Source organism: Belonocnema kinseyi, chromosome 4 (genome assembly GCF_010883055.1).
Source record: "Belonocnema kinseyi isolate 2016_QV_RU_SX_M_011 chromosome 4, B_treatae_v1, whole genome shotgun sequence".
NCBI lineage: Eukaryota > Metazoa > Arthropoda > Insecta > Hymenoptera > Cynipidae > Belonocnema > Belonocnema kinseyi.
This window is the reverse complement of record NC_046660.1, coordinates 150,006,704-150,020,250: the sequence shown is the minus strand read 5'-3', so window position 1 is coordinate 150,020,250 and position 13,547 is coordinate 150,006,704. Positions and strand designations below refer to the sequence as shown.

The 13,547-nt window shown below is 34.3% G+C and overlaps 1 protein-coding gene across 1 annotated transcript in view; it reads left to right on the top strand.

The window, feature by feature from the left end:
* Positions 1-13,547, top strand: part of LOC117171159 (voltage-dependent T-type calcium channel subunit alpha-1H-like) — a 1,009,801-nt gene that overhangs the window by 235,812 nt on the left and 760,442 nt on the right. Inside the window, exon 4 of the mRNA XM_033358216.1 lies at positions 3,501-3,598. Coding sequence (XP_033214107.1) covers positions 3,501-3,598 — 98 coding nt within the window. The remainder of the gene's footprint in view (positions 1-3,500; positions 3,599-13,547) is intronic.

Genomic DNA, 13,547 nt, shown 5'->3' with positions numbered 1-13,547 from the left:
ACCAGAAAATGTCGAAAAAATCCATGATATGACGTTGAATGATCCCAAAGTGAAATTGAGAAAGGTAGCTAATGCTGTAGGCATATCATTGGAACGTGTGGGCAATATCGAGCATTCAGTTTTGGGCATGAAGAAGCACTGCGCGCGATGGGTGCCGCGTTTGCTCACAGTGGACCAAAAACGAATTCGTGTGGAAACTTCCCAGCAGAATTTGGCATTATTTTCGCGTAAGCCGACCGAGTTTTTGCGCCGATTTATAACCATGGATGAAACCTGGATCCACTACTACACTCCTAAGTCAACGCAACAGGCAAAACAGTGGGTTCCACTGGGCCAAAGTGCTCCGAAGCGTCCAAAAACGCAACAATGGGTCGGAAAGGTTATGGCCTCCGTATTTTGGGATGCACATGGCATAATATTCGTGGACTATCTTGAAAAAGGTAAAACCATAACCGGAGCATACTATTCATCATTATTGGACCGATTGAAAATCGAAATCGCCGAAAAACGACCACATTTGAAGAAGAAAAAACCGCTTTATCATCAAGACAATGCGCCTGTTCACTCATGCTTAGTTGCACAAGTAAAATTGCATGAAATTGGCTTCGAATTGGTTCCTCATCCGCCGTATTCACCAGACCTGGAAAAAACCAAGATCATGGAAACATTTTTAAAAGCAGTTTTAATTTAAAATTTGTGATCATTTTCTTATCGGCAGCTTCCTTTCTTGAAATATTACCTTCTCTTTCTGTTAATAATACAGAAAATACTGTTCCTTCTTTTAGTTTTCAGTTGCGTACTGCAACAATAATCACCAAATCGAAAATGATGACAACAAATTACATATCAGCTCTTAAGCACTTCGTATTCGGCTAAGTTCAACATGTGTTGACGTTTGGAAAACAACGAAGGAGTAAGAGATATAGATCAAAATTTTGGTCCCTGCGTGACGTGTAGCGGGGAAAAGACCTACAGAGCCATCTGACGAGCCCACAAAACAGGATCAGAATATGGGTCTTCACGGTTGCCAATATTAGTCTCTGATATTAGTGACCACAGGTTGATACTAAAGTTCGGATTACTAACGTCTTTCGTGCGCATAGTATGTGACGGGATGGGACTCGCGTAGTGAGAGATCCCCCGTACCCCGTTTTATTTGGGTGAACCCGGTTTTACATTATAGCCACGGTCTAATTCAAGTGACTGATGATATGAGGATGCTATAAGTTAATTTAATATGATGTCTGAAATCTTTTGCGGTGATGTTGTAGATTTACAGTTACGAGTATAGTGTATTTTAAAGTTCGTCCCTTACCGCCGCCATTCTTTAACAGTGGCGGCGGCGAGCGTTGGAGGTAACAGAAGTAACATCTGAGTGCTTAGGGCTAGTATCTGCGACTCCACAGGTTTCTATTCACTTGCTTCCTGATGGTTCAGAAAGCTTCTTACAATGCGAAAAGTGTTTAATAAAACCGCCTTCTGAGCTGATGTCAATACCCTACTGACTCCTAAATATTTACAATGTTCAGTGCATCTTGCGTGCGCATTGTCTGTAGCCGAAATCACAACAGGATAAGTAGATGCATGATTCACATTCCTCTATATGGTCTTTTTTTATGTCTTTACGTGCTATATCTATTGAACTTGATTACATGGTTAAACTGCAAATTTCTGTTAAGTGTACAGGCAATGTCGATGATGTAGACTCTTTTACCTTTTCGTCTCGCATCACGATGTCAGGTCGATTGGGTCGCATGTAAAGATCCGTTTAGATAGTAACATTTCAATGTACGATGTAATTTGCGTTTCCTAAAACGGACATTTGAATATATCTATAAAAAGACATTCATTCTATTAAGAGTCCTAGGTGTGGAGCAAGTTGCTGATTTATAATGCCCGCTACATCATTATGTCTGTGCATATTTTTCTCTCTGAACCATTGAAGGTTTCGTTTGTATCTCGACATAATCGTCACCGGTCAAATACGTGTTGATGTAACACGTGTTCGCGATAGTCTCTGGCACTGACAAACTTTTTCTGTATGGCAATGATGAATGCTTCCGTTCCTAAATACAAAACACGCTTTATCAGCCAAATATTGGATGCATCACTAACCATTGCATGTAGATCTAACGTTTTGGGGTGCTCGCCGTGGAGAGATTTCTGTCTCCATTGTAATTATAATTTCTCTATAGTTTCTGCCTTGATATTCAAGGCCTCATCTGAGGACAAATTTAACGGCCAATTGTAAAAATTGTGACTTACACAGTTTTTTGACATGTACAAAGCCCCTAACTCCTATATGACGCGGAATAATTACCCTTTCAATTGCTGAATTAACGTGGTGCGTTCGGTGCTTCGTCGTTTCTACGCGGACGATTCTGTTGAACGTTTCAAATTTAGTGTTAGAGCATTTGATCAGCCCTAAGAAGTACGTGAGGACCGGGACGAGATAGGTGTTGATTGTAATGATTTGGTTTGAAGAGTTGAAAAAAACGCTTCATTATCAATCTGAGTCTCGTAGTGAAGGAAGTCGTTACGCTTGTCTTGACTTCTGATTCAAGAATACACAGATATGACTCGCCCGCAATTATTGCCTCAATCTAATTTTCGAAATCGTTTTCTAAGTTTGCGGTCCCTAGTTCCCCTTTGTTTAAATGGATTGTTCTGAAAGTATCTAATCTAAACTTTATGTAGATATCATTGAAAAACGGATACGTTGCATAAAAATGTGTAATAATGCGTAATGTATTATTATTATTATGTGTTTTTATTAAAATTTTATTCAGGTAAACTCGGTTATACATCATAGCCATGGACCAAGTCAAGTGACTCATGAGATTAAAATGTTATAAGTTAATTCAAATAATTTAATACGATGGTTGAAACCTCCTGTGATGATGTTGTAGGTATACAATTACGAGCGGCCACGAGCGTTGTAGGTGACAACAGTCACCGCTGGATGCTTTCTTAGATCTACCATCTCTTAGAGCTACCTAATCATAAGCTATTATTATGAAAAAACATTTCTGTGTTTTTTTTTTATTATATTGCCCTATATGTCGAAGGCATTTTTGATTAGAGTTGGATTTATATTTGATCATTTTGCACGGGGCTGCCCCGGTATATATCATCAGTCACGGTCGCATTTTTATAATGCAATCAAGTGATCTGATGAGAGTAGTCTGCCCAGACATATTGGGCAAAGCCTAGTTTTTACCCCATCATTGACGGACTGGGTTGCAGTCAAGTTCACGATGGGGGGACCTACAGCTTAAGGTGGGTTCCGAACCACCAGTCCCTCAGTAAAGGTGCATTGAAAAATTTCTAGAGGTACCGGCTTAGGGATCGAACCCCGGACCTCTGAGGTGAATTCCGAGTGTCTAACCAACTGCGCCACTGAGGCTCTTATTATTATTATTATTATTATTATTATTACTTTTATTAGTATTCTTATTAGCTATTAGCTGTATTTTTCTTTATAATTACTTATCTTTCAGGGTCCTAGAATACTGTCTGAATGTGGAGAATATGAATTTATCTGCAATTCGAACCATTAGAGTTTTACGACCACTTCGGGCTATCAACAGAATACCAAGTATGTATTCAGCATTGTTAAATTTTTCCAAGAAAGAAACACCCATTTTTGAGATAGAGTTCAGTGTTCCTTATTTTTGTATAGAAAAATATTTTAAAGCTAATGTAAATCTCATGGGGTTGTAAGAATACTCAGAATTACTTGTTATAAACTAAATTTTGAACTCATAAATCTTCACGAAGTACATGACTTTGAAATTTAGAATTTAAAAAAATGTATAATTTGGAGCTTTTAATTTTATAGAAAGAGATTAATATGGTGATGCCTTCATATTCAGCCTAAAAACTTAACAAGATTTATCTACATAATTTTCTGACCTTTGCTTTACTATCTCATCCTTCCCGAGATCTACTTTTTCCTTACTTCTACTTAACATGATTTAACGAAATACTTATATTTGCCATTTATAGCTTCAACACCATCACAAACTGCATCCCTGTACATTCTTTAACACTTTACTTTCAAACGTTTGTCATTTTGGCTCGTCAAAATATATCACCTGTCTCTGGTTAGTAATTTTTGTTTGTTGATTTCTCTAGAGTCCTATAAAATTCTGACAGCAAGATTAAATCCTCCTTTTCATCTTTAAATATGTTCGCGCCTCGTCAAGAGTTTTTTCAAAGTTTGGTTTCATTTTAACGAACGCGGCATCTCCCTTTGCTTTAGCCGTTTAATTCTGTGCTTATTTATTTACACTAAATATATATTGAGTGTTACAATTTTGTTATGTTTATGTTCATATTTATTTATAGTAAAAAAGTTTTTTGATTGCGTTTTTTATTTAATAGTGGTTGTATTATAAATATTCTGATAAGCAATTCAAGAAGAATAAAAAATTAAATTATTAAATGTTTACTGACTTAATGACAAAAATGTAAATCTTAATCGTAAAATGACTCTTAAGACAGCATGAAAAATAATCCCTTAATTACTAAAATACTAGTTTTAACAATATGCGTCAAATTTACCATGAACGCGCCACGTTTTCAACCAAATAAGTAGTGAGGGTATACTTCGACCAGACACCCTTTCCACTACTCCTTAACCCCCTTATCACACCATGACGGCAACCCCCTCGCCAATAGTTGTGTGTCTATAAAGAGCCTTCACTACATATGACCCTAATTATCTCGCTCTTACGGATATGCACTTCCCCCCTCACTTTAGCATTATGTACCACTGATGCCCGTCCGATACGCACGTGACAGCTGTTTGTGGCATTCATAACACAGAAAGTGTTCTTTGAGCGAATCAGCCTAAGTCGTAATTCCAACTCATAGATAAAAAAATTTATCTTGTTTAAAAACGTCGCAGTGTAAATTTCCTATAAGATCAAAATATGTATACTCGATATGCAAAAGAGTTACTATGGGTGATAATACTTTTTGATTAACAATACGTCCACCTGATTAAACAGCGAATGCATAAAAATGTTTACTGGCCCTTCTTTATCCAGCTGGACTGTATTTGCGGCTACTCTTGCTGGAGTTACTAACTTTACCGGAAGACTGAGCATAGTATGTGCTAGGTCAAGGTATTCATCACCATGGCCAGGAACAACAAACTCTATGAGGGCATCATCGGTGATTGAAGAAACGAGCTTATAATGAATCCATTGCGAACTTTTTATAGATGTCTGTGTAGGAGGTAGTGAAAGAAGATCTAGCTCTGACTTCAAGCACTCACAGATATGAGAATGAAGAAACGACATTTTTACTCTTATTTATTTTCAAAAATATCTTCAATTGCACGATTTCTGGTTTTTATATTTTTATTATTTTAGTAGCCTTTAGTCTCTATATCTTAACACGCTTTTTGAGATATCCACTTAAAGTTTATTTTTTTATTTTTCGCTTCATTTGCACTCACAACGTAAGACGTACCACGATTAGTAATAGAATTAACCACCTGCTATATCCTTCTATGCTTATAACCCGAACCGTTCATGATATGCTACATTTTATCCATTGCACGATGTTTTATATATGGACCCGATTCTTCACAACGATTCCTAATCGAAATTTGAAGAGGCATCTTACTGTTCATATTATTCATACCATTCATAACGGTGAGAAGAACTTCTTTTCAATTACTCGAGCACTGTTAATTAAGAAAGGGAAAACAGGTCGTATTAAACCACCAAGAAAGCTGCAAATCCCATGCTCCTTCTGATATGGAGCTCCAATATATATTTGTGGGATAACTATTCTATCTACTTTTGAGGTGTAAAAATATATGTAATGAGTCATTATTCTTTTTATCTTATATAGTCAATATTTTCTATTTATACTACCACCGTCATATCATGCAGTCATACTGTTCATTAGAAGAAAACGATTTTCAAATGAATCATTGTGTCTCACATAAAGAAATGTCTGAGGAAGTTGTATTTCTGTGAGTGGTACGACTCACTGTCATTGTAGACGAATCTCATGTGGAAGTTGTGTTATAAAATTAGAAGTGGTATGGCTTGGTAAAATAAGGTAAAATTGATCGATATTTATTTTTCCAATTTTTTGTAAATTTTAGGCTGAAATACACGAATTAAATTTGTTAGAATAACCTACCCATTTGACAAGAAATTTCTTTTGTTGTAAAATATCAATATATCGTCAGGTATTCTCGTATATGAAATACCTCCACATGCGTTCCTTGATTGTTCGATTGAAACGTTCCGCTACGTCACCCATTATTCAAACATGTGAGAATGTTCGGCAAGACCCCTAAACTCTTAAATGCTAAAAATGACAAGTTGGATTGTCCGTTTTTGAAAAACAAAAACGTCAAAAATTCTCTTTTTGTATTTCACTAATTATAGAGTGGTTGAGAATGTATTGTAAGATCCCTAAAAACCATCCCTACTATATCAACCCATAAAATACTAAAAATGACAAGTTTGATCATAGATATTTGAAATACAAAAAAGTCAAAAATTATCTTTTTTATCTAACTAATTATAGAGCGGGTGAGAATGTTCGATGCAACCCCCAAAAACCACCCCTGCCACAACAACAACTAAAATGCTAAAAAAGACAAGCTTGATTGTCGATATTTAAAATACAAAAACGTCAAAAAATTTCTTTTTGTCTTTCACTAATTATATAGTGGTTGAGAATGCTCAGTAAGATGCCTAAAAACCAACCCTACCATATCAACCACTAAAATGCCAAAAGGGACAAGTTTGATTGTCTATATTTAAAATACAAAAACGTCAAAAATTATCTTTTTTATCTCACTAATTATAGAATGGTTGAGAATGTTCGGTAAAGCCACTAAAAACCACCCCTACTATATCAACACATAAAATACAAAAAATGACAAGTTTCATTGTCGATATTTTACATACAAAAAAGTCAAAAATTCTCTTTTTGTATTTCTTAATTATATAGTGGTTGAGAATATTTGGTAAGATCCCTAAAAACAACCCCTACTATATCAAACCCTAAAATGCTAAAAATGAAAAGTTTGAGTGTCGATATTGGAATTACAAAAAAATCAAAAATTCTCTTCTTCTTATCTCACTAATTATAGAGTGGTTGAGAATATTCGGTAAGGCCACTAAAAACCACACGTGATATATCAACACCTTAAATAATGAAAATGACAAGTTTGATTGTCGATATTTGAAATACAAAAACGTAAAAAAATTCTCTTTTCTTATCTCTCTAAATATAGAGTGGATGAGAATGTTCGATAAAACCCCTACAAACCACCCCTACTATATCAACACCTAAAATACTAAAAATGGCAAGTTTGATTGTCGACATTTAAAATACAAAAACGTCAAACAAATTTTTTTTATCTCACCAATTATAGAGTGAGTGAGAACGTTTGGCAAAACCCCTAAAAAACACCCCTACTATATCAACACCTAAAATGCTAAAACGAAAAGTTTGATTGTCGATAATTGAAATACAAAAACGTCAAAAATTCTCTTTTTGTATTTCACAAATTAATGAGTGGTTGAGAATGTTTGGTAAGATACCTTAAAACCAAGCCTACTATATCAACCCCTAAAATGCTAAAAACGACAAGATTGATTGTTGAAATTTCAATTACAAAAACATCAAAAATTCTCTTCTTTTTATCTCACTAATTAATGAGTGGTTGAGAATATTGGGTAAGATCCCTAAAAACCACCTCTACTATATCAACTCATAAAATGCTAAAAATGACAAGTTTGATTGTCGATATTTGAAATACAAAAACGTCAAAAATTCTCTTTTTGTATTTCACTAATTATAGAGTGGTTGAGAATTTATTGTAAGATCCCTAAACACCACCCCTACTATATCAACCCATAAAATACTAAAAATGACAAGTTTGATCATAGATATTTGAAATACAAAAAAGTCAAAAATTCTCTTTTTTATCTCACTAATTATAGAGAGGGTGGGAATGTTCGGTAAGACCCCCAAAAACTACCCCTGCTACATCAACAACTAAAATGCTAAAAATGAAAAGTTTAATTGTCGATATTTGAAATACAAAAACCTCAAAAATTCTCTTTTTTTATCTCACTAATAATAGAGTGGTTGAGTATGTTTGGTAAGTCCCCTAAAAACTATCCCTACTATACTACTATACCTGCATCTAAAATGAAAAAAATGGCAAGTTTGATTCTCGATATTTAAAATACAAAAACTTCAAAAAATCTCTTTTCTATCTCACTGATCATAGAGAGGGCGAGAATGTTCGATAAAATCCCCAAAAACCCATCTTTTCTATATCAACACCTAAGATTCTAAAAATTACAAGTTCGATTGCCGATACTTTAAATACAAAAACGTCACAAATTCTCTTTTTTTATATCAGGAATTTGAGAGAGGGTGAGAATGTTCGGTAAAACCCCTAAAACCCACCCTTACTATATCAACACATAAGATACTAAAAATGACAAGTTTGATTATCGATATTTTAAATACAAAAACGTAAAAAATTCTCTTTTTTTATCTCACTAATTACAGATTTGTTGAGAATGTTCGGTAAAACCCCTAAATACCACCCAACTATAACTACACCTAAATTCTAAAAATGACAAGTTTGATTCTCGATATGCTAAATACAAACACATCAAATTTTTTTATCTCACTAATCATAGAGAGGGTGAGAATGTTCGATAAAACACCTAAAAACCACCCCTGTTATATCAACACCTAAAATGCTAAAAATGACAAGTTTGATTGTTGATATTTTAAATACAAAAACGTCAAAAATTCTCTTTTTTTATCTCACTAATTTCAGAGAGGCTGAGAATGTTAGATGAAACCCCTAAAAACCACCCCTACTAAATCATAACCTAAAATGCTCAAAATGACAAGTGTGATTATCAATATTTTAAGTACAAAAACGTCAAAGATTCTCTTTTGTTTATCTCACTAATCATAGAGAGGATGAGAATGTTCGATCAAACACGTAGAAAAAACCCCTGCTACATCAGCCCCTAAAATGTTCAAAATGACACATTTGATTGTCGATATTTTAAATATGAAACCGCAAAAAATTCTCTTTTTTCATTTCATTAATTATAAAGAGGGTGAGAATTTTCGATAAAAACCCTAAAAACCACCCCTACTAAATCATAACCTAAAATGCTCAAAATGACAAGTGTGATTGTCGATATTTTATATACAAAAAAGCAAAAAATGCTCTTTTTTATCTCACTAATTATAGAGAGGGTGAGAATGTTTGAGAAAACCCCTAAAAGCCACCCCTACTAAATCAACCGCTAAAATTTTCAAAATGACAAATTTTATTGTCGATATTTTGAACACAAAAACGTCAAAAATTCTCTTTCTTTTATCTCACTAATTATAGAGTGGGTGAGATTGTTTAATTAACCCCCTAAACACCACCCCTACTAAGTCAAAACCTAAAATGCTCAAAATGACAGGTTTGAGTGTCGATATTTTAAATACAAAAACGGGAAAAATTCACTTCTTTTATCTCACTAATTACAGATTGGGTCAGAATGTTCGGTAAAACAACTGAAAACCACCCCTACTATATCAACACCTAAGCTGCTATAAATGACAAATTTGATTGTCGATATTTTAAATTCAAGAACGTGAAAAATTTTATTTTTTTTTTATCTCACTAATTATAGACTGAGTGAGAGTGTTCACCAAGATCCCTAAAAACCACCCCTACTATATCAATACCTAGAATGTTAAAATGACAAGTTTGATTGTCGATATTTTAAATACGAAAACGTCAAAAATTCTCTTTTGTTTATCGGACTAATTATAGAGTGGGTGAGAATGTTCGGTAAACCCCCTAAAAAACCACCCCTACCATATCAACACCTAAACTGCATAAAAACGTCAAGAATTCTCTTTTTTTATCTCACTAAGTACAGAGTAAGTGAAAATGTCCGGTAAAACCCCAAAAAACCACGCCTACTATACCTACATCTAAAATGCTAAAAATGTCAAGTTTGATTCTCGATATTTAAAATACAAAAACCTCAAAAATTCTCTTTTTTATCTCACGAATCATAGAGAGGGTGAGAATGTCCGATAAAACCCCTAAAAACCATCTCTACTATATCAACACCTAAGATGATAAAAATGACAGGAATTGCCATTAAGAATACCATAACCTACAAATATACATATCAGGTGTAATTTTACAAAGTGAACTGTATAATCGTATGACCTTATAGTGAAATACAAACTGAAGGCAGTTTTCAATTATTTCCCGTAAAAACGCTTCTTTTGGAGTAGTAAATATTACGTCCCTCTCTGAAAGTGGTAAAATTACAAGAAATATTGTTTACAGTAATGGATCAATAATACCATTTTGGAGGTTAGTTCGCCGGCTTTCCTAGATGTTAATCCTAATAAGATACATATCCATCTCTGGGTATCTCTGGGTCCCTCTGAAAATTAAGAAACACAACACGCATTAACCCTGAAAAACAGAAAAACAATGCAACACTGCACGCTTTGATAGCTGCACCCGACGAAAACAACTATTTATTTCGGTCTTTACGAAACTCACGTAACTGTAACAAACCTAGTTTGTTTTGAAAGCACGCGTTACAACCGGCCATCGGGCGCTCGTGTGCTCCTCGGTCAACTTTGTAGTCCACGTGCATACATTATGAGCATTACATAAGTATTCTGTAACTTAACGGAACTTGTAATAAAGGGATTTGGTTTTAAGTATAAAAAATTTTAAACTAACTAATTGCAGATAGTCGTTTCTAAATGAATTTTTGCAACATTAATAATGCAAATCTGGTATTGAATTTTCTCATAACCAATTAAAAACTAATTAAACCACTCCAAATGGAATTATTAAAAAAAAAACTTTTAAATTTAAATAATTTTCAATTCGAGGCGATGTTCGAGAAAGCTAAAATGGCGCCGAGGAAGTAAATCGTGTCGCGGTATGGTCCTTAAGAGTTCTGTGTTTTCTGGTTGAGTTTCTTATGTAGAATATCCAAACTGGGAGGGAAGATGCCTAGTATTGTAGCAAATAAGGCGTGATAAGTTATTATAAAGGATTGTGTACGAAAATGTGAATGTGATCTGAATAACTGTGTATAGCTTATCACCTAAAAGTGTACTATATTCGGTAATAACATAAGACTAGTATTAAAAGGTTCTGTATATTGATAGCCGATTCCTCAGTAAAGACATTCTACAAGGCATTGGGTTTAATAGACAGTGATCATGTAAACACGCCCCAAATTGGTTAATAAGGACAGGTTTGTGATTATCCAGGTTATACTATCTACGTTAATTTGTTCCTTATTACGAAACGTTCAATTTGAAAGTTATTCTCAAAACTAACTAAATGGCCAATTAAATGCGATACAACACTACTGTCTGTGCATAATTCGAACATTTTCTCATACAAACAGTGCAGGGAGACAAACTCTGAAATCGACACGAATGAGGATTACAAATGTTTGGGATGCCAAAACCAGTACCACAAATCTTGTGGTGAGAGGATGAGGAAAAGAAAGGACGAATCTCTCATTGCGTGTTGCGGATCAAGAACTACATCATCGGCCAACTCTACATGTTCTGCAATGAGTGAAAACGATCGTAATCTAGTGGACCTTGCCTCTTTAAAGGATTTTCTGGACAAAAGACTAGATAGGCTAGAAGATAAAATTGATTATCGTGGAAAAGCAGTGGATAAAGGCATGGCTGAGGTGAAAAATGCCATAGCTGGTATTAGGGAGGATTTCAAGGTAATGGAAAATAAAGTAGATGACATGGGGTTACGGTTAAGTAATCTTGAGAATAGGATCCATAATATTGAAATTGTCGCTAATGAAAAATCGGCAAACCATGACGATCAAGCTTGTTTCAATAATTTCACAGATTGCATAAAAGAAATCAAAGACAGGAATAACCGGACAAATATTCTAGTAATATTCGGAGTTGCAGAAATGTTTAGAGATGAAATAGACATTGCTGATAGTACACGTAAGTCACAAAATCTTTTGAAAATACTGAGAGGTGTCGCCCCTGAATTTTAATTAGAAGGGATAAATTTCTACCGAATTGGTAAAAAATTACAGAACCAGGAACTTCTTATACCAATAAAATTGATCCTGGATACGGAAGTAAATGCAAGGAAGTTACGCAAACAATTTCCATTAATGATGAAGGACAAGGCCAAGCAGAAACAATTTCAAGGAATTCGTTGTATGCTGGACAGAACGATATTGCAAAAGACAGAATTGAAGAATCTATCATTGGAACTGCAGAACAGGAGAATGAATAGGGAAGCAGATTTACGTATATTGTATCGGCAAGGAATTCTGGTCACAATCAAATCGTCAACAAGAACAAGGGTGACGGAAGAAAACAAAAAAATTGTGAACTAAAAAAGTTTAGTATATATTACCAAAATTGGGAGAAGGGTTTTGATTGTAATAAAATCTCAATTCAAATCTAAGGAAATCTCTCTAAACGGCGTGAAGAGTGTTTGTCCGAATATTAATATTGTAGCTTCTAAAGTATCTAACCAATATTTTTCGCTTATAATCATAGTAGTATATATTCCGCCTGAGTTATATACGAATGAGTTTATTATATTTACTGAGGAAATGACAGGGACAAAGTACTAAATCTGATATTAAATTAAACAATTTTGTGGATATGGCTCCGGCTTTGAATTTTACACAATATAACAAGATACTTAATAAAAATCAAAGCTGTTTGGACCTAGTACTCGCTAATATAAATTGTTGCATCAAAACAACTACTGATACATTGGTCAATATAGATGGCGATCACCCCCCTTTAACATATATTTGCAATTGCTTGCATTCAGGTAACTCAAATAAGTTTTATTTGAAAAGAAAGGATAATTTTAATTTTAGAAAAGGTAACGGTCAATATTAAGTATCGCTAATATTGAATGGGGTGGCCTTTACGAAATAATTAATTCCGATGAAGCTTGCACACACTTTTACAATGTAATTATTAATGAAATGGGTAAAAAAATTCCTACTTTTAAAGTCAATCCTTCCAACAAACATTATCCAATATGGTTCTCAAACAAAGTAAAAAACTATATAAAGATAAAATATAACTTGCGAAAGAAAGTGAATAGATCTGACTCGGATAAAGAAAGCATCAGTAATATTTGCAAGCAAATTAAGAAGCTATCCAAGATAGATTTGCACAACTATACAACTCATGCTGAAAAAACCATAAAAAGTGATCCAAACAGGGATATTACGTTAAAACTTAAAAATGAAACCAGAATCCCTGGGATAATGGTATGTGAAGGTTTAGAAATACCTAAGGAAAAAGAAATTGTTGATGCGTTTGCAAATTACTTCGACAGCGTATATGTAGAGGAAGATCAAAATGGGGAGGTGGAATTGTGGGTCCGGATGCAATAAGGGCACATAAAATTTTTTCGTGCGAAAACGAAGTCCCCTGGAGGCTTTAGAAAAAATTTTCGAATTTTAATTTTC